The sequence below is a fragment of the Bos javanicus genome, chromosome 25 (assembly GCF_032452875.1).
Source record: "Bos javanicus breed banteng chromosome 25, ARS-OSU_banteng_1.0, whole genome shotgun sequence".
Taxonomy (NCBI): Eukaryota; Metazoa; Chordata; class Mammalia; order Artiodactyla; family Bovidae; genus Bos; species Bos javanicus.
The window spans coordinates 26,350,214-26,371,584 of NC_083892.1; the positions used below are offsets into that span (position 1 = coordinate 26,350,214).

A 21,371-nucleotide genomic window follows, 5' to 3' on the forward strand; every position below is an offset into this window, starting at 1 on the left:
ACACGACTGAAGTGACTTAGCAGCAGCAGCAGCAGCAGCAGGGAAGATGTAGGGGGTTTGTAGGAAGGAGGGGTGGATGAGCTGACTCGCTTGCCTGTTCTACCAAGACCGAGACAGCACCACCAAGTGCTATGGGCTAAACAGACAGCCCCACCCCCAACCAGCGGAGACCTGAGTGGGGCCATTGGTTACCAATGCAACTCAAGGCAGGAGACAAGAGCTCATGGGACAGGGCCCAGTGAGGGGAGAGGAATAAGACTCTAAAAAAAAAAAAAAAAAAGCATCATAAAGAATCTCCCTGCAATGCAGGGGACTCCAGTTTGATCCCTGGGTTGAGAAGATTCCCTGGAGAAGCGAATGGCAACCCACTCCAGTATTCTTGCCTGGAGAATTCCACGGACGGAGGAGTCTGGTGGGCTACAGTTCATGGGGTCTCAAAGAGTCAATCGTGTCTGAGTGACTAACTGCTCAGTAGAGGAAATGCTGGCTCATTTCACAAATGAGGAAAAGATCAGGGAGGTTGGGTTCTCTTGTAGCACAGCTGGACACCCAAGCTTCTCTACCTAGGCATCTTTTTGCTTCCTCAGCAGAGACCAGGCAGGCCTGGCACCTCCAGATCTACCTGTGCAGGAGGGCTGGTATACCTTGCAGCCTGTACCTGTGTGCCCAGATTAATTGTATCTGGATCCTTCCCCCAAATAAGGGCTCATTAACGGTCGTTGGGGAGGGTGAGAAGGGGGCACCCCTTCCTTGATGCTCCAAAGAACCCAAATCAGAAGCCCAGGGAGGTGGCTCCAGTTCCTAAGGCCCACTGCACCATCTTCCTCTCAGATCTGACGCCCCCATCTGACAAGGGATGGGTGCACAGCGCCATGCGCAGGTGCATAGTTTGACCAGCAGGTGGCGCCGGATAAAGCCTCCCAAGTGCAGGAGGTGGGGAAGCTGGGATGGATACACCCACAGACGGAGGGTTAAGACTCCAGAACGCCCTGGCCAAACTGGGCTCCTGGAGGAAATGGTAGTGAGAAGAGATGGCGCAGAAGCCACCCAGCCACCCCAAGAGGTACAGGCTTCATCCTCTCGCCTGTGGCATCATCTCCCCCCACGGGCACCTAGGTGAGCTGACTGCTGAAGGGATAGTCTGGCTGCTGAGAGGGACTTTAGGTCCACCTTCCCATCAGCCTGACTTTGGGTTAGTCTTCTCCCTGTCTTAAGTTTCCTCTCCATTTCAAGATGAGGGTGGCCTGTAGTAACCATCAAGATTTCAGAGGATCTCTTCCCCACCACCATTAAGCTCCCTTGTGATAACAGACTGAAGGTAACAGAAGAGGGTTTTAAATGCCCAGAAGTGTCCGTTTTATTTGTCAGTGCAGTACAGAGCTAAGGCACAACCTGGTTGTTTCCAAGAGTTAGGGGGGCAGCAGTGGAGATGGGAAGCAAGCCCTCTTGGACGCTGGGTCCCCCGGTGGGCTTCTTGGCTGGGGGCTGGGCCTCAGCCCCGAGCCCCAGCAAACCCAAGGCTGTGTTGAAGAGGTTGATGGGCGTGGAACCATCGGTGATGAGGGTGGATTTTAGGCCCAGGCTCTGCAGCAATTTTACCTGGAAGGAGCAAGAGGCGGGTGAAAATGCAGTCAGAACCTAGTCCCTTCTCTCGTCCCCTCGGCCGCCTGTCTGGGAGGGGGGCTACCCTGTTCTCGGCCCTCACACGGCAGCTGCTGCCCAAGCCATCCTCAGGACTATTCAGTGACAAGTGAAGACCATTAAGAGGAGCCTGAAGGTTTCATCCTCTCCCAGGCCTCAAGAACCTTGAAGCTCTGGCTGGTGCCTCCGGGAGCTCTGCACTCCCCGCCCTTCACCTGCCAGGTGGCAGCCATCCAGACCTTTCTGTTCCTTAAACACACCTTGGAGTCTCTACTGGAAGCCCTCATCGACTGTGCAGAACTTGAGTATCCCCTCTTCAGAGGGGCGCCCCCTTACCCAGCTAACCTGCAGCCTCTCCTCCCCCTTCTCCGTATTGCCCTGTTTGACTTCTTTTGAAGCAACTTGTCATGGATTGACATCCCATCAGTTTACCGCCCTCCCAGGAGCTCACTGAATCCAGTGCAGTGCCTGATATGACCCCATGCTGGAATGACATGGGTCAGAACACAGGATACATGGAGAGTCCAAGCCACCACCTCCTCTTGTCTCTCTGTCCCCGACATCTCTCTAGAAGTATTTGCCTCCCTGGCTCTGTCTTCCTGGTTCCAAACATGGTCCCAGGACACACATCCACACGCACAGACATCCACACACGCCCACACCTGAACTCTCTCCCCCACTCTCACCTGCATCTCCGGCCCTGCCACAGCCATGTCTCTGATGGTGCTGGGCCCCAGGGCCTCTGTCATCTGCTTGAACTTCTTCACCTCCACCTCAGCCAGCTGCTGGGCCTTGCTCACTTCCAGCTCCAGCTGGGCCCGGGCATAGAGCAGCTCCAGCTCTCGTACTTTCTTTACTCGCTCAAGTTCGGCTTCCTGGAAAGGGAAAACCCAGCATTCTTTTGATTGGGTGGCCCCTAGATGTATCTAGCAAGTCACCTAGCCAGATATCCTGAGAGACCTCGGATGGAAAGGATGGAATAGGAAACTTATCAGTTAGGGGTGAACCCTGGCTATGCCAATTTTAACTAGTGACCCCTGTGTATGTTCAGTCGCAAAGTGGTGTCTGACTCTTTGTGATGCCATGGACTGCAGCATGCCAGGCTTCCCTGTCCTTCACTATCTCCCGGAGCTTGCTCCAATTCATGTCCACTCAGCCTCTGCTGTCCTCTTCTTTTGACCCCTGGGAACTCCTTAATCCAAGACTCAGTTCCCTCTGTAAAATGGAGAGAATTCCTACCCATAATGGAATTTCAAGATCTTGCCTGTAAAAACAACATACCTAGCACAAAGCTGGCCAGTATGGGAATGCCTGTCTGTAGGATGGGTAATTATTATCCTTACCTTCAAAGCAGGTATTAGGTGAATGGAAACAGGGCAAAGGACTCCACAAACCCCAACACACTTGAATGGGGCTTTCTGTTAGGGTGCTTGGTGTCCCTCGTGGCTTCAGAGACCGGGCCTCTTCCAGACCCCAAGGCCACACCCTTTCACAGGCATCTCCCCCACGCACCGTCTCAATGGCCAAAGCCTCTGCCTTGAGCTTGGCCTGGAGCACAGCGCCTTCTCCCTCGATGCGCGCTGCCTCAGCTCGGGACTCGGCCTCCGCCTTGGCGGTCCCGGTGCTCTCCACCGCGGTGCTGAGGGTGGTGTAGAGAAGTCAGGGAGGCCCCTGAGGAAGCCCAGCCCCGCCCTCCTCTACCCTTGACTTGTGCTATCGCAGCATGAGTGAACACACACGCACACATACACACACACACACACACTCCCCCCATCAGCTGCTCTTCCAAGACCCTCTGCCATCTTTTCTGCCAGTTCTCCACCCCACCTCAGAGCCTCCAGCTCCAGGAGTTCTCTGCGAGCTTTCTCAGCTTCCGATTGGTCTAAGATCTTCTGCCTCTCAAGCCTGCCGCGGGCTTCTTGTTCTAGTCTCTGAGCCTCGTGCCTGGGTGGGAGAGGGGACAGGTAAGACGCTGGGAGTGGGGCCAGAATAGGAACTCCAAGGGCCGGGAGCACTGGCCGAGGAGAGGCCCTTGACATGCAAATGAAAACGCAGCATGGATATTACGTAAACCAGGGGTGGTTCTAGGTGCAGTGCACATGGCCATGACCCTGCATTCACACGACTCACCTTCCAGTGGGGGAAAAAACAAGTGAACCAAGATTTCAGACAGTGACAAGCTCTTTGAGAAATGGTTGCTACGATAACATGACTGGGCAAAGAGGGCGCTGCTTCAGCTGAGGTAGAAAAAGGGCTCTCCAAGGAGGTGAACTCTGGAGGCCAGAGGAGGAACCTGCCCTCAAGTGCAGAAGAACAACTCTGGGCAGAGGGAGCAGCCAGTGCAGAAGGCCTTCAATGCACAGCCGAGTTCCCACCTTGAGGAGCAGAAAGGAGCTATGGGCCTGGAGCACATGAGCCCTGGGAGAAGGCAGGAAGGCGAGGTGGGGGAAGCAGGGCTGGACCCCAGAGTGCCTGGAAGGCTGCGGAAATGAATCTGGGTTCCAGCGCCAGCAAGGTGAGAAGCCACAGAAGCAGAGGTAGCATCTATTCCACTTTCAGTGGCCCAGGCTCTCTGCTGGTAAGGGGACAGCAGGCTGACCACCGGGGGTGCTGTGTCACTGGGGTCCTGGCAGTGGGCAAGAGGCGGGGACCTGTGAGAGGCGGGGCCCACAGTGGGCATCGTGGTCAGCCAGGCCCCTAGGCCTCACTCACTTGGCAGCTGCCTCCTGGGAGTTGGTGGTGATCTCAATGGCCAGCTGGACGCTGCGCTGCAGGGCGTCCCGGGTCCTTTGGTCCACGGGCTCCACCGACTGCACATCCACACTGCTGACCACCAGCCCGTTCTGGGGAAAGACGGCCCGGTCCCGGGGCTGGGGCAGGGCCATGGTGTCAGGCCCCTTGGTTTCCTGGGTCTCAAAGCCAAAGACAGCAGTGCGAATGATGCGGGCCGAGTTCTTATGGAAGTCATCAAAGGTGACGGAGGCCACGGCCCCCCGCACCCGAGATGCGATGGCCTTGCAGGCGTCACCCACAAAGTCGGGCACTGAGAAAAGCTTGGCCGTCTCTTGGGGGTCCTTCCGGTCACTCAGCTCGAAGTGCCTGTGAGCAAAGACAACTTTCTCGTCTTCAAAAATGGACATTGACACCCACCTTCTGTGGTTTAGGCAGGGTCTCATGACAGAGAATGCTAATTAGCATCTGCTATGTATCAGGTAAAGTCCTAAGAAACTTACACATTCCCATTTCATTCACTCAAACCACCCTATTTGGTGGGAATTTTTATTTTTTAGACAAGGAAACTGAGGTCCAGAGAGGTTAAGTGACAGACTCTAAGTCATACAGCAGGTCCTCCCAAGCCAGAAAGTTGAACCCAGGTGGTATGGTTCCCGGGACCAGGCCCCCTCGGTTTGTCAGGTTGCAGTGGCTCCAAAGATGCCAGTGTCCAGCTAGCTGCTCTTGTCATGTCCCAGGCACTCAGCCAAGAGGTGAGGAGGGTATGCTTGGGAGTTGTCAAGCACTGCTTCTGGGTCACTGTTCTAGTTCTCATAGCATCCTGTCCACAGGCCCATGAGACTGATGGTGACGCTGTTATTTTACAGCCTGGGAATGTGTGGAAAGCACCCAGTGCTTGCCCAGCCCGTGGCTAGCAAGTGGTATACCTGTTGGCCTCAGAGCACTTGCTCTCGACCACCTGATCATCCCAGCACACACATAGACACACACACAGTCTTTTTAAAACCTTGTTTGGCTGAATTCCCAATGGGAGTTTAGCTGGTGAGTGTCTTCCACACACGTCCCTCCAAATCCTGCTCCAGGAGAGCCCACATCTTCCCTGTCATTCCCCTCCGGCATCAGACTGCATTTGCATGAACCCCTGGGTTTGCCCCTTGACCACAGCATGGAGCTGGGTGCTCTGCCCTGATTGTGGGCTCAGCACTTGAGGAGGCATCTCTGCTCCTCACGGTGCCCCCCCCGGGGCCCCTTACCAGTTGTAGGCAAGCTGCAGCTGGAGCCTGGCATGGTCTGCTGTCTCGATGGTGATGACGTCGGTGAAGAAGTCGGGCCCCAGCAGCAGGCAGAGCGTGCGGCGGGCGTGGGGACGCTTGGGCCGCCCGGCCGAGAGGGACAACACTGTAAACTGCTCTTCGGGACCCAGCAACACGAGCTCTGGCCCGAAGACCACGCTGCAGAGAGAGCCGGGGGTCAGAGGCCTGGAGAGACCCTCCCGCCACAGCCCCCTGATGGCACAGCCACCCAGGCCACTGCTCACCGGGCTTTCTTCTCCCGGTAGTCATACACCTGCACTGCAGCATTGTGCGGCACGCGGTAGCTGACCACGCGGGTCTTATTCCGGGGAGTGGAGAGCTTAGGGGTCTTGGATGTCTCCTTCTCACCCCTGTCGGCCAGAGGATCCTGCCCCTTGTTCAGCAGCTCCTCCACCCCTGGAGGCAGCTCCTTCTCCCACAGGACTTCGTCCTGGGTCAGCATGTAGGTGCTCCCAATCACAGCTCGCACCTGGAAGATAAGGAGGGATGTCACCAGCGAGGGGAAAATGGAAAGAGACCCACCTGGCAGCCCTAAAGCGGAAGTGATCCAGGAGGCAGGGCAGCATCCTGGTTAAAGGTGGCCTCCGGAAGGAGGCTGCGTTCAAGTTCACACTCTGTGAGCTTGGTCATCTTGGGCAGCTATCTGCCCCCACTGCCCCCACCACCCTGTGTCTCTCAGCTCCTTATCTGCAAAATGGAGGGTAGGGGTGAGGAATGAATGATATCTTGCATGTCTAGTGCCAAGAATTTGGTATATGGTTATGTTCCAATATTGTTCTTGAATTTTCCTTCATAGGGCAGCTTGGAGGGCACCCCAGGGACAGATGCAACCCTAGGAAATAGTTCACACACTAACATTTCCTGGGATTCTGAACTCTACTTGTAGGTTAGAGTCCTAAAAGAGGCTGGAGATGTGGTCCTCAGTCAAACCAAGATCAAGGTTTAGGTGACAAAGAGGGATTCCACCAGGAAAAGGGTATGTGAAAAGGGTATGATCCTATGCATCCCAGTCAGACCTTTATGCTGGAGGCCAGATCTAGATGCCTTGGGGGTTGAGTCCCCATCTTCAAATCTGGTTCATCTTCTTGCTCAGGAATGCTAACATTTAAAATTAACTAAGACAGGGGCTTCCCTGGCGACTCAGTGGTAACGAATCCACCTGCCATGCAGGAGATGTGGGTTCGAGCCCTGGGTTGGGACGATCCCCTGCTCCAGTATTCTTGCCTGGGAAATCCCATGGCCAGAGGAGCCATGGTGGGCGACAGTCCATGGAGTCGCAAGAGTCGGACATGACTGAACAACTCAACCACCATTTAAGGCAAAGGGAAGGCAAGAACTCCAGAAAACGCCCTGGTCTTTTGCAGCCAGCTGGCTCAGATGCTGCCAGCAACGCTGTGGAGCTCTTCTGTCACCTCCACTGCCCACCGCCCCATCCGCATCATCCCCTCGCCCAGACCAGCCGCCACCACACCCACCTGGCAGTGACAGTGCCCACCCCTCCACAGTTACCCTTCCGGTCTTGACATCCTGCACGTAGATGCCCTCGTTCTCATCCAGTGGGATGGCCTGACGCTCTTCCACCACCTCCACCTTGGCGGGCGGCACATACTCCAGGGGTCCACGGATGAGCCAGTGGTCACCAGCCTGGTGGGAGACCTTCTCCTTGCCCTCCCCCTCCTCCAGGGGCTGCAGGGCCCTCAGCAGCAGCCCCTGCTGCTCCGACAGCACGTATACATTCTGGATGCCTCGTTCCAGCTTCTCCCCGGGCTGGAGGAAGAAAGACTGCTCTCCCTGGTAGGGAGAAGTGGAGTCAGGAGCCGTCGCCTCCCAGGACTGTGGAGCCCTCTGATGGTACCTCCCTCAGCCCTGGGTGATTGTGGACTTCTGTTGAGGACAGAAGCCCCTGCACCCCCCCACCAAAGTCCCTTCCCCACCTCATCATACAGCAGATCATTTATTTAGACTGAGACTCTTCACAAATCCCTGTAGATGTGATCAAACCTGCCCTGGAAAGATTCTGTGAAGTGTCAAGGTCTGGGTTCTCACAAGCTCAATAGTTAAGAATTAACCTATTATTGCTTTATTTCTCCCACATTTTATTCCCTTAGGGTGGTGTAGTACAGAGTTTCCCATCTCTGACCTTTGGACCAAATCTGGCCTGCTGACTATTTTTTAATATAACATAATACAATATAACCCACCTATTATAAAACATGTGCCCATGTGCTAAGTCGCTTCAGTCATGGCTGACTCTGCAACTGTATGGACTGTAGCCTGCCAGGCTCCTCTGTCCATGGAATTCTCTAGGCAAGAATATTGGAGTGGGCTGCCATGCCCTTTTCCACGGGATCTTCCCGGCCCAGGGACTGAACCCATTTCTCCTACATCTCCTGCACTGGCAGGTGGCTTCTTTACCACTAGCGCCACCTGGGAAGCCCATATTACAAAATACACCTATTTAAAGTATAAAATTCAGTTGCTTTGGAATATCCCGAGTTGCCCAACAACACTACTCCCTAATCCCAGAACATCATCATCCTGAAAAGAAACCCTGTATCCAGTAGTAGTTACCGCCCATCCCCGCCCCAACAACTGTATGTGGATTTACCTACTCTGGACATTTCATGTAAATGGAGTCATACAATCAGTGGTCTTTTTATGCCTGGCTTCTATTGTCTAGCATAATGCTTTCAAGCTTCTCCATGTCGTAGGACATATTAGAACCTCATTTTTGATTTTTACCTCTTTGAATTCTCTCAAGAACATGAGTGTCCGCCACCCCAGAAAGACTATCTTATCCTTTTGATTGACATGCCATTGAATGGATATACCATATTTTTCAGTTATTCATCAACTGATGGATATTTGTTTCTATTCTTTCTGCCTCCTGTTTTTGCAAATAAAATGTTACAGGAACACAGCAGTACTGGTTCACTTACAAGATGTCTACACCACACAATATTGTAAAGCAATTATCCTCTGATTTAAAAAAAAAAAAAAAGACAATCTACACTGCTCTCATGGCACAACAGCAGAACTAAGCACAACAGAGACCATACACCTCACAAAGCCCCACATATCTATGACTGTCGTAGGAGAGGCCTGCCCAGCTCTAGTAGTCCCACATATAGTTCAGAGAAGGGATGAGGTAGAGGATGGGGAGAAGGGCAAACCAAGAGATTTGTTTGATGCAGGATGACAAAGCTTCCAGAAGAGAGAGATGTGAAATATGAGAGAGAGTTTCTGGGTCTGTATTCACAGTGGTCAGGGAGGCGCTCCCAGGAGAGACTGTGGGTAACCTGAGGTCAGGGATTGCCAGAAAGATCAGTGACACTGTATTCTCAAGAGAGAGAGACAAGTGTGCACAGAGGGAGCCGAAACCAGCTTGATGTTTCTAGAACGTGTACCTGGGGTGGGAGGAGGGAAGGGACAAGGGTCCAGGGCCTCAGGCCATTCCCCTCTGGGTGAGGGGCAGGCACTTACCTTGAACACAAGCTTTTGCCCCAGCTGGTTCTTGCCGTCTGGTCCGACCGGGTCGAGAATCACACAGTAGTTGTGGGGGCCCAAGGTGGTGACAGACACAACCCCCATCACCTCCTCATAGACATCTGGCACGTGGGCCTCCGTGTCCTGCACGGTCACCAGCCACTCCTCCCCAGTGCGGCGGGTCACCCCTCTCACGTCTCGGAAGTTCTGCCGAGCTCGAAGGTGCAGGGCTGTCTGGAGAGCAAGATGTCATGGGGTTAGGGGGGTTTCAGTAAAGCCACCTCCAACTAACTTCCTTGGGGAATCTGGGAACCCCACTGGTCACTAAATGCTCCAGGTCTGAGTCCCAGTGTCTACCAACCCAGGAGGATTTCTTAAATCCTTTCCAGTGACCCAGGACACTCCTCAGGTGATCTTATTTTCTGCCACAGTTCTCTGCCCCTCCGAGAATCTCCCACCCAGGGCCCCCCAGAGCACAGACCTTTTCCGTAAGGATCACAGCATCCACCACATCCAGAACCTCCTCAAACACTGCTGGGAGATAGGCACCCACGGAGCGGACCAGCCATTCTTCTCCTGGGCCGGGGAGGAGAGGCAAAGGTCAAAAGTCACCCAGCCTGCTCCCCAACTGCCCCTTCCCGCAGCCTAGATAAAGGGTACCTGCAGGGCTTCACACACCACTTTGAGATCATTGCCCCCAGGCTCAAGAGCCTGACAGAAGTCCTTCTTTTCCTTTTTTGAGGCCAGAGGAAAAGCAACCCCTACCTCAGATAGATTAAAAAAAAAAAAAAGGTCTTCCAAGCATCCAAGTTGTTGCTATGCCAGTACCCTGTAGGCCTTCTCTAAGCTCCAGAGACTAGCTTTTTTCTTCTTTCCCTAAAATGGGCAGAAGGGCTTCCCTGGTGGCTCAGAGAGTAAAGAATCCACCTGCAATGCAGGAGACCCAGGTTCCATTCCTGGGTCGGGAAGGTCCCCTGGAGAAGGGAATGGCTACCCACTCCTGTGTTCTCACCTGGAGAATTCCATGGACAGAGGAGCCTGGTGGGCTACAGTCCAAGGGGTCACAAAGAGTTGGGCATGACTGGGCGACTGGCACAAAGTGGGCAGAACTGCGGCATTACAGCTTAGAGGTCGTTCAGCCTACTAGAGAAGCAAGAGTGCTGGGCACAAGTTCCAGCCTGGCTCTTTCTGGCCATAAACCCAGGCTTCAGTTTTGTCATTTGGAAAATGGGAGCTGTGGTGCCTCAGGGTTACAGGAAGACCTAAGGGAACTGCGGTCAGTAAAACTTTTGAACCACACCTGGCTCCGTAAGCATAGCCTTTGTTAAGACCTTGTTTTGTTTAATATAACAGGTCTGTCAAACAATTGCTAGTTGCATATAAACATGGGAAGTCCCAATGGTTCGAGAGGTAAAGAATCTGCCTGCAGTGCAGGAGACCTGGGTTCAATCCCTGGGTTGGGAAGATCCCCTGGAGGAGGAAATGGCAACCCACTCCAGGATTCTTGCCTGGAACAATCCCATGGACTGAGGCGCCTGTCGGGCTACAGTCTCTGGGGTCGCAAAGAGTCAGGACTGAGCATACACAGGCACAGCAACAATATAAACACCTGCTTTGTTGGTCTAGAGACAGACCTAGCTCATGACAGAGTCAGAGGAAGGGAAAGCCATGTCAACAGGATCCGGGTCAGGTTAGTGGGGGAAGCAGCATGAGGCAGCCCCCAACAGCTGACAAGAGATACCAGGGAAGCACTTCCTCCAGGCTACAGGTGGCCAGCCCCCAACCTCCCCCACTTACCCCCACAGTCAAGGCTCAGCCCACCCTACCCCCGTGAACACTTCAAGACTCCACCTGTCACCCGCTCCTTGCCATCCCTGTCTAAGCATTCCTTGCGAGCCCTCAGCCTCAGGGCCTGGTTCTGCTTGATGACTGTGGCCTGAATGATCTCGATGACTTCCACCTCCTTCTGGGGGATATATGTGCCTGGGAAGGGAAGATGGGGGAGGTAGGGTTTGAAGGTCAGAAGATATGAAGGCCCTAATGAGAAGGCAGGAAGCCTCTGACTCCAAACCCGGCTGGATAGAAAAACACTTACCAGGCCCTTCAAATAGCCACTCATCCCCTGCTACCACCTTCTGTCCGTTCTTATCCTCAAAATCCAGTAGCGCCTTAAGATGGAGGGCGGTGTTGGGTAGAACCACCTGCAGTGGGGTGATGTCCTAACAGGGGAAGCAGGGGGGAGTCATGGGGTACTCAGAGCTGTGACCCCTTGAGGCCAACTGAGATCCTCAAGGTCAGAGTCCACAGCATCAATCTCTCCACATCCCCAAAGATGACCCCAAGTGGAATGTACAAGATAGGGGTGGTCCCAGAGCCATCTGGCCTGAAGAGCTGAGACGGGGTTGACAGAGCTAAGAGTTAAGATGGAGCTGATGCCACGGCTGAGGGCCAAGGAAGTACTTTCCTCTGCAGAAGTGCTCAGATCCTGTTTAGAACTAGAAATCCAGGTGGGAGATTGGGTAGAGGGCTTGCTGGGCATTGTGGGAGAAACATCAGGGAAGCTGAGTAGGTGAATATCTCACAGCCCAGTGTGCACTGGGGCACTCAGGAAACAGGAGGTGGGAAGGTCTACACTGCTCTGACGGGCATATCTGAAGTGTGAGGCTTTGTCTTCAAGGTTGCCTCATGGTCACCAGACCCAGTGCAGAAGAGAAGCAGCAGCATTGTTTGGTAGAGGGGACTCCTGAGGGAAGTGAAGGTCAAGAAATGTCGCAGAAATGAAGGTGTCCTCACTCTCAGACCCAGGGCCGGAGGGCAACACGGACGAGGGCCCAGCTGGTACTTCAGGCCTGCAATGCCTTCCCGTGGAGCGACCACAGGCACCTGGGCCTCAGCTGGTCCACCACAGCTGATCCGGCCCACTGGCCGCCGAGACTGTCTGAGGGAATGAAATGCTTACTCTCGGCACAAGTCACTGAGTGCCAGACTGGCCAGGAGCTTCGGGCAGGCTCTGGAGCCTGGAAGGTTAGGTGGCGAGATAGGCCGACAGCTCTCAAAGGTCTGACGTGGGCGTATGAAGAGGAAGAGGGTATTTGGGGAAGGTGAGGGAGGGGGCATCCAGTCAATTCTGTCCCAGTGAGAACCAGCAAACGTCCCCTACCATCCCCACCCCCTCCCACCACCCCAATTTGTTTTCCCTCCAGAAAGCAGTGCTGAGCCCTAGGTCAAGGCGGCAGGACACAAGAGAGTGGGTATAGGGAAGGTGAGCCGGGTACCTTCTCCAGCACCTCCCCTGGGAACAGGGGGAAGGGATCCTGGGCCAGCCGGATCTCCAGGTCCGCGTGGCGGAGCCGCACTTGTCCTGTGACATCAAACAGCACGGTGCCCTGGGCATCCCGGGCCACCGGGTTGGCCACCATGCAGTAGTGCCGTGGGGGGACCGTCAGCATGCGCACGGGAGCGAACAGGATCCTGTTGGAGGGCGAGAAGCAGTGTGAGGACTCAGACCCCTGTCCCTAGTCCCGAAGGAGGCAGCGAAAGGGAGAGACAGCTTCCTGTGACCCGAGCCAATGCCAGTCTTGCTCAGGAACGGGAAGGAGGAGATGGGTCATCATGCCAGCCAGACTCCCAGGCCCTCCTTGGCCCCAGATGTCCCCACGGCCCAGTGCTGGCCACCCACCTCTCATTGTCCTGCCGGATGTAAGTCTTTGGCCCGACCTCCACGCGGGACACATTGCTGTTCTGGTCTAGCACGTGGATGTAGTGGTATGGCGGGATGCGGATGATGGACTCTTCCATCGACATGGTGACTCCTGAGCCCAGGGCAGCAGAGTGACACAGAGGTGGGCAGAAGACAAAAGGTGAGTTCAGGGGGCTTGGGATGAGGCTGACGTAAAGACTGCCTGGGGTGATAGGGGAAAGGGCCCTTGTTCCTTCAGCTCAGGCTATTCCATCCTTTACCAACCCCCACTCACTTCTTTCTTTCTTCCCACCCAGGGCAGCCCATCCAGACCTCATCCCTATTGAGAGATGCTTGATGTAGTTAACCACAGAAGCCCACAGCTTTCTGCCAACTCTTTTCCCTCATTCCCATCAACTTTACCTCCCTCAAGCTTCCTATGCAGCGCAGCTTGTGGGATCTTAATTCCCCCACCAGAGATAGAACCTGGGTTCATGACAGTGAAAGCACCAAGTCCTAACCACTGGACCACCAGGGAACTCCCCTGGAGGTGGCTTCAGATCAGAACTTTCCCGATGTTCAACCCCCAATGTGGAGGAGGCAGAAGTGCACCGAGCTGGGAAAGGTGGTCAGCCTCTGGCGGAGCTGTGGGGGTTCCCCCCCAGCACGGTGCAGAGGGCAGAGGCTCTGAGGAGCTCCCTGGATTCTCCAGGGGGCAGGCTCCTTTATTTCAGGGGATCCTGAGGGCCCCAGCTGTATGCAAACATTAGCCCACATCCTGAGAATATTTGCATGGTAGGCAATCCTGATGAACTGTTCAGATATGAGCCACCCCTCGAGGAAGGGACCCCTGATGGAACTGATGCCGGATTAGCAACACCAAAGTGTCTAGTCCTTTCCCACTTCTCTCTGGTCTGCTGCCACCCATGACTCCCTGCCATCACAGGTAGGGGTGGGTGGGAAGGAGAAAGGGAGTAAATGAATACTCCATCCACCCCCACCCTACCTGCTTCTGAATCCTGGGTGGTTACATCCAGTGCTCAGCCTGTTCAGGAATGTCACACCGCCTACCTAAACCCCAGTCCTGCCTCCCTCCAGCATGCCTTGAACTTTGGCCATGTCCCCTGGAATCACACAAAAGGAATCAAATTTACTAGGGAATTCAAAGCCTTGCCCTCTGAGACTTTGGTCCAACTTAAAATATTTTTGGCCACACTGTGCAGCATGCAAGATCTTAGTTCCCTGACCAAGGATCAAACTTGCGCCCCTTGCATTGGAAGGGAGGAGTCTTAACTACTGGACCACCAGGGAAGTCCCAGTCCAACAGTTTTGAAGCCACCACCAAAAAAGGAGTAGAACCCATCTACTCCACCATTCATCTAGCTTTCAACCTGGGTGAGAAAGAAATGGGAAGTGAGAAAGAGGAAGGGAAAGTGGCTTGACACAGGAAACAGAGGCAGGAGCCACAAAATTATGGGATGAAGGTGAGGCCCAAGGGTTTTACTTGATCCACACAATCTGAAAAATTTCTTCTGTTTAGAAAATTGTAAGTTTTTTTTATAAATTCCCGATTCCTGCTTCTCTTGACAAATGAGGAGCCAGGCCATACATTCCCACGTGACAAACTGCTGAGCGCCAAGTAGCTGCTGAGCTCTTTAGATGGGTCACAAGCTTTCCTGCTTAACCACAACCCCCACCACTCCCCGTTGTCTTACACCTGTGCCAGTGCACTCACATCACCTGTGTGGTTCCTGTTTAAAACCTTCCAGGACTTGCCTGGTGATCCAGTGGTAAAGAATTCGCCTGCCAATTCGGAGCACATGGATTCAATCCCTGGTCAGGGAAGATCCCACATGCTGTGGAGCAACTGAGCCACAACTGAGCCGGTGCGCAGCAGTTACCGAAGCCTATGTGCCTAGAGCCTGTGCTCCACAACGATGAGTAGCCCCCGCTCACCACAACTAGAGGAAGCCCAGGTGCAGCAGTGAAGACCCAGCGCAGCCAAAAAAATTCCAACTCAGCATCATCTGATAGAACTTTCTATAATAATGGAAATAATCAGTGTGGTCTTTGGACTGACTGCACATGGCTACCAAACTCTTGAAATGTGGCAGTGTGACTGAGAAACTAAATTTTTTTTTTAAGAGGTGGATTTATTTAGAGAAACACTCCACAGACAGAATATGGGTCATCTCAGAAGGTGAGAGTGTCCTAAAGTTTTAATTAATCACATGTAGCTAGTTGATCCCCATATTAGATAGACAGTGTAGTTCTAAGTAACTGAGTCCTAGGTAGGGAGGATGAGTCGTTCAAGGCCACACAAGTCATTGGCACCATTAGATTCTCATCCTGATGGAATACCTGGTCCTGTGTCTCTCCAGTGGCATGCAGTGCAGTGCTAGGGGCACGGATTCAGCCAGACTGCCAGGGGTCACTTACAATTCTGATCCGCCACTTTCTTGCCTGGTGAAGTGAAAGTCGCTCAGTCGTGTCCTACTCTTTGTGACCCCATGGTCTATACAGTCCATGGAATTCTCCAGGCCGGAATACTGGAGTGGGGAGTAGTTCTCTTCAGGGTATCTTCCCAACCCAGGGATCAAACCCAGGTCTCCTGCATTGCAGGCAGATTCTTTACCAGCTGAGCCACCAGGGAAGCCCAATGTTCTAATGTCTTACCTCATTTTCAAAGGTTACAGTTTTCATCTGTTTTCTTGGTACACTTTCTGTATCCTGAGGGCTATGATTCTCTGCTCCTTTTTCTTGCAGCTTTGTATGGGATTTGATCTTGATACTTTTCTGTTGCCTGTTTGTCAGGTTGATTACCCTTAACTTTCCTAACATCAGAGCTCCCTCTTCTGTTGATTTCAGGTAGTGTGTGAAAAACCCAGTGTGGGCTTTCTGCTCTCCCCATTCTTACCCTGGCCTTTGCTTTCCTTCTTCTCTACTGCCCATCCTGCTCAGCTGCGCTTCCATTCCCTGGGACAGGGCCCCACAAAAGCATCCCCCCTCCGCTGGCTAGGACTGCCTGGATCTTGGTTCTAAGTCTCACTATGGATGGGTGATCTTAGACAAGTCCCTTGCCCTCCCTATTCCCGTGTCCTGGACTTTGAACTCGGGATGGATAGGGCATCAGCCCAAGTCTATGAGAATGGAATTTATTATGAAGCACTTGGAATAGAGCCTGGCTCTGAGAAGCACTGTGTGTAGCTTGCAGCTGAGGCCCAGCCTCCCTATCCAGTTGGAGGATGTGACCTAGAACTATGGTGGCCCCTTATCCCACCCAGCATATCCGCTTTAAACGTGTTTACTGATCAGGAAGGTGACAGGTTTGTGCGTCACCCAAGCTGTGGGCCTAGAATAGCCAAGGGGCATCTGACAGCCTAGGGAAGCCTCTTCCTGGTTCTCTGCACAGTGGAAGCCTGGCCAGAAAGCCAGATGGGGGAGAAGGGAGGGCTAGGGCTGCAAGCGGAGGGGAGTGCAGGGCTCTGGGAGGCCCCACAAGACTTGAATTCTAGAAGGCCACACAAGGCTGGGAAGCAGGCTCTGGGAACAGCCTCCAAAGGCTCCTTTGGACGATCCCTCACGCCCTGCAGCTGAAGCCTCTCCACCATCTGTCACCCCAGTTGGGCCCAGTTGGGGGGCCGAGAGCCTCGCCCAGCTCAGTGACTCAGCTGAGAATCATCCTTGAAGCTAATCAGGCTGGGTTCCTGTCTTGTTTCAAGGCCAAGCCCTTGTTAACTACTCTTGTTTCAGTACCGGGACTCTGTCTCACCTCCCTGGTCAACCACCTCCTCAGCCCCAAAGCTGTGCCTTCCACCTAAGATCACCTGCTAAGTTCACCCAAGTACAGGCTTTGAGGACTTCCCTGGCAGTCCAGTGCTTAAGCCTCTATGCTCCCAGTGCAGGGAGCACGGGTGGATCCCTGGTTGGGGAACTAAGATCCTGCATGCTGCACAGTGCCACCAATGCACACACTAAAAAACTCCACCCCCTACAAAACAGACTTTGCCTTTTCCATCTTGCCATCCCCGAAGTAGACGTGAGCCTCAGAGGGTCTCTCAGGGATCCAGGGAAACCACCTGACTAGGGCAGCATGTTTGTGTATCAAATACAGGCTTTTGTGGTTTGCCAGATGACGTGTACAGTTAGAGCATTTTACTTTCAATATACCAGGGCCCTCAGAAGACAATTTTATGTTGAACTTTAGAAAGTCCTGCCCAAGCCCCGAGTTTGGTCCCAACTCCCTAAATTCACTGAGACTTCCTTTCAGTGTCTGCTTCCGATATCTGTGCCCTAGGCTGCTCTCTGGATACATGTCCAGACTGGCCTGATCACACTGACCCTCATGTCTCATGAGGCTCCTGCCAGAACCAGTCACTTTCACCCAAAGTCTCAGAGACCAGTCTCCCCCAGCTGCATCCCACAGACAAAGGAGGGAGGGGCAAGTGTTGCACTAGCAGAACATGAAACAGCCTGTGAGAAGAAACTGGCTTTATCCTCCAGTTAAGAGGTAATTTCTTGACCCCTTTTGGCTCAAGAGTAAACATGCTATAGCAAAATTAAATAAATGAGTCATCGCAGGTCCGATTTTCAGGGTCAATTGTGAATGACTGACCATGAATCTTAAATAGCAGATGCCTGGTCGACCAGCCACATGAGGTATGGGGCTGCAGCGAACAGGAGCAACAGCATCACCTGGAAGCTTGTTAATAACGTGGCATCTCGGGTTCTCCTGATCTGTTGCTGAATCAGTCAGCTCTTGAACTAGATCCCCAATGATTTGGGCATAAAGTATGGAGCAGCTCTGCTCTGTAATAGCCTCTCAACCCTGCCTGACTGTACATTAGAATCACCTGGATATTAAAACCACCCATCTCTGGAGATCAATTTAACTGGTCAGGGGTGGGGGTCCAAATATTGCTATATATAAAAGCTCTTCCATTGACTCTAATATACAGAAAGGACTGAGGTCTGTCTCTGCTAATAGGATCCTGGGCCACTTGCTAGCCTCTGAGCCTTACTCTCCTAGACTGAAGTGGGAATAAAACTGACTGCTTCCTGGGGTTAAAGACTGGGTTATGTCTAATGGACGAAGGGTGGCTAGGAGAAGGAAGGTAAATCCAGATGGCAAACTGTTCCTCAAATACAGAAAGTTTCATGTATTTTCCCAGCCCCTCACCCCCAGGTCCAAGTAGCCCCCCTGCCAGCGCTCAAGTCCCCTGGTCCCAAGCCATGGGCAGGCCTGAGGTTGGAGGAAAGGGTGGAGACAGCCTTGGTACCCACCGCCCCCACCTCTATCAAGTTTTGTTTGTAGTGGATTTGTTGTTTAGTTGCTATGTCGTGCCCAACTCTTGCCTGCAAGACGCCTCTGTCCATGAGATTTTCCTGGCAAGAATATGGAGTGGGTAGCCATTTCCTTCTCCAAGGCATCTTCCAGACCCAGGTATCAAACCTGCGTCTCCTGCTTTGAAGGTAGATTCTTTACCACGGAGCCACCACGGAAGCCCTCTATTAAGCTTAGGTTTAGGAAAAAAACACAGAAAACTCAAGCAAAAACATAACTCATCTTTGCAGCTTCCCTTCACTGATTTTAAACATTCTAGTCTTTGTTTAGATAATTCAAGAATCGCATTACTCAGGGACTGCAGAGAGGTTGTTTTTACCAAACAGCTTCCCTATTTAGGGAGATTATTTCCTGTTTTAGGGGACTAGAGTGGAAATTCTTGAGGATTTGTCTCACATAAGCCACTTCTTTAGTAGCAGCAAAGTTTTTAGGAAATTTTTCTTCCGAGGAAAATCTTCTGAGCTCCGGCCCTGCTGGGCCACTTTTGGGGAGCAGCAGCTTGTTCTGGGGACAGAACAGCTCTGCCAGCTCAGGCTGATGCTGATCCTGTTTCTATCCTGCCTCCCAGATGTGGGCTTCCCTGGTGGCTCAGGGGTAAGGAATCCGCCTGCAATGCTGGAGACCTGGGTTCCATCCCTGGGTCGGGATGATCCCCTGGAGAAGGAAATGGCAATCCACTCCAGTATTCCTGCCTGGGAAATCCTGTGGACAGAGGAGCCTGGTGGGCTAGTGTCCATCGAATTGCAGAGTCAGATACAACTCAGCAACTAAAGAACAACTCCCAGATGTCAACAATTAATGCCAGTCATTGACAGCAAAGATCAGCTAGATTGGAAGTGAGCTAGGAACCAGGCTTCAGAACCCCTGATCCAGATCAACATTTGCTAAAATCGCCCAATCATAGGACTCAGTTGGTCATCTTGATGCCTAGGCCTCACCCCATACCCACGGACTAAGGTTTCCAGGAAATCCCACAGACAGAGAAGCCTGGCTACAGTCCAAGGGGTCGCAGAGTCGGACACAACTGAGTGACCAACACTTTCACAAGGTTTCCAGGAGTGAGGTTCTGGAATTTCTATCTGTGGGAAGTGCCTCTCACTTCCCCCTGTAACAGCTCCTACTCATTAATAACTTAATTTGGGCCTGGTATTGTGGTAAATGCTTTTAATCAACTCATTTAATCCTCCTAAGAACCTAGAAGTTAAAGAATTTGCTCAGAATCATACAGTGATCAAGAGATGGTGGCTCAGACGGTAAAGCATCTGTCTGCAATGCAGGAGACCTGTGTTCGATCCCTGGGTCAGGAAGATTCCCCTGGAGAAGGAAATGGCAACTCACTCCACTGCTCTTGCCTGGAAAATTCTACAGACGGAGGAGCCTGGTAGGCTACAGTCCACGGGATCATAACGAGTCAGACATGATTGAGCAACTTCACACACACACAAAAAAGAAGTTAAAGAATTTGCTCAGAATCATACAGTGATCAAGGGATGGAGCCGGAATTCCACCCCAGGTACTGTGTCTGCAGAGCCGCCAAACCAGGAAGTAGTGTGGGTTCTCAAGCAGAAATGTCAGTAGATTCTAGAGTCAGGACTTCAGGACCCAGGTGGGGCTGGGTACTCTTTAGGAGATAGTGCCAGTGCGGTTCAAAGGTATTCTCTGCAACCCAGGAAGGCAGCACCCAACAAGGAGGCCTGAGTAGCCATTCAAGGCGGCTGCCCTACGTGCTCATGGCTTTAGAGAGCTGCTCTGCCCAGAAAGCCTCGCCCCCAGGGCAGGTTGGGTGTCCTGTGTGCCAAGGGTGGCGACAGGCAGAAGCTTCTGGGAGTCAGTTGGCACCCTAGTGACTGCCAGCCCTTCTCCTCAAAAAATCTGGGGGGCCCACCCGGATATGGAGCAGAGAAAAGAGGGCACAACCTACTACTACTCCCTCCCGCCCCCCCCCGCAACCCTCTGTGCTTCTAAGATCCCCAGAATTACAGGCCAGTGGGTCCAAAATAGAGCTTCCTCTTTTCAGTTTGGTCACCCTGTCCCCGACCCCGTCAAAAACAAAAACCAAACAGAGCCTTGCTCAGCAAACTCTGTGTCTTCTGGAAATCAAGACTTCCTTAAGATTACTCTGCCAATGATTTCTCAAATGATCCGTAAGGCCCACAGCTGGCACAGCCCTGAGCAGGGCAGAGGGGAAAACCTCGACGTCTGCAGAGCTGGGGAATGTCAACAGAGGAAAAAAGATTACATTCTAAGAGCTCAAGGGGACAGGCAAGATAAATCTGGCAGGGACCAACCTCACTCGAGGAGGGAGTCTAAATGGATCCCTTAGGTTTCCTCTGCCCCTACTGCCGATAGGGGAGCTGGAGGTCAGAAAGGCCTGAGATTTCGGGTCTGGGGGTATCGGCAAGGTGACAAGTTCATCTACCTTTACATCAGAAGCCAGAAAAAGAAAAAAAACAAGGAAAGCAAACCCTCCCAAGGCTAAGCCGCCATCCATCTTCTCCTAGTTCTGGTTCAGGGACCACTTGCCCCAGCTGAAGCCCCAAGAAGGCACAACAGAGCTGGAGAGGGACTTGAGGGCCACAAGGTCCCACTCACTGGTTTGGGGATTTGGGGCCTTTATGAAGTACTTACATCCAGAAGTGTGGCTTGGCTGCAACAGACTCCTCAGTTCGGGGAAACTCCAGCACCCAGCCCAGGGGATCACTTCCCGACAGGGCAGGCTCAGGGGTGGGGCTCGGGATTTAAAGGGCCCTCGCAGCTGGTTCTCATTTCTTTTTTTTTCTCCACCTCTAGGCGGCTTCTGACTTCCCAGGTGATTCAGTGGTAAAGAAACTTGCCTACCAAGTCAGGAGATGTGGGTTTGATCCCTGCCTGGGTCAGGAAGATCCCCTGGAGAAGGAAATGGCACCCACTCCAGTATTCTTGCCTGGGAAATCTCATGGACAAAGGAGGCTGTCCATGGGGCTACAGTCCGTGGGGTTGCAAAAGAGTCAGACACGACTGAACAACTAATGAAGAACAAGGTGGCTCCTACTACAGCTGAAGGCACTGGGCTCATTCAGCGGCAGGGAATGCCCGCCCCACAGCCAGCTGGCAGCTGGGACGCACACTGGGAAGGGTCCACGGCCCGAGGCAGGGGGCAGGTGCTGACTGAGTTCACTTCTACCCCATCTGCCTT

General features: G+C 53.0%; 1 protein-coding gene across 1 annotated transcript; it reads right to left on the reverse strand.

Moving 5' to 3' along the window:
• Window positions 1-1,332: 1,332 nt before the first annotated feature.
• MVP (major vault protein) lies at window positions 1,333-20,933 on the reverse strand. The gene is made up of 15 exons (XM_061401638.1): window positions 20,825-20,933; window positions 12,853-12,985; window positions 12,449-12,644; window positions 11,269-11,392; window positions 11,025-11,156; window positions 9,655-9,749; window positions 9,171-9,407; window positions 7,197-7,478; window positions 5,912-6,156; window positions 5,628-5,825; window positions 4,354-4,740; window positions 3,469-3,585; window positions 3,154-3,280; window positions 2,328-2,516; window positions 1,333-1,599 (listed from the first exon to the last, which is right to left on the reverse strand). Exons 2-15 carry the CDS (start codon window positions 12,975-12,977, stop codon window positions 1,381-1,383), a joined length of 2,673 nt encoding a protein of 890 aa, XP_061257622.1. The 5' UTR covers window positions 12,978-12,985; window positions 20,825-20,933; the 3' UTR covers window positions 1,333-1,380.
• Window positions 20,934-21,371: the final 438 nt, after the last annotated feature.

Coding starts and splice junctions, on each gene's coding strand:
- MVP (XM_061401638.1), bottom strand. CDS start 12,977: ATGTCGATGGAAGAGTCCATCATCCGCATCCCGCCATACCACTACATC. Junction 5,826..5,911: donor TACCGGGAGAAGAAAGCCCG/GTGAGCAGTGGC, acceptor CTCTCTCTGCAG/CGTGGTCTTCGGGCCAGAGC. Junction 2,517..3,153: donor AGGCTTTGGCCATTGAGACG/GTGCGTGGGGGA, acceptor TTCCCTTTCCAG/GAAGCCGAACTTGAGCGAGT.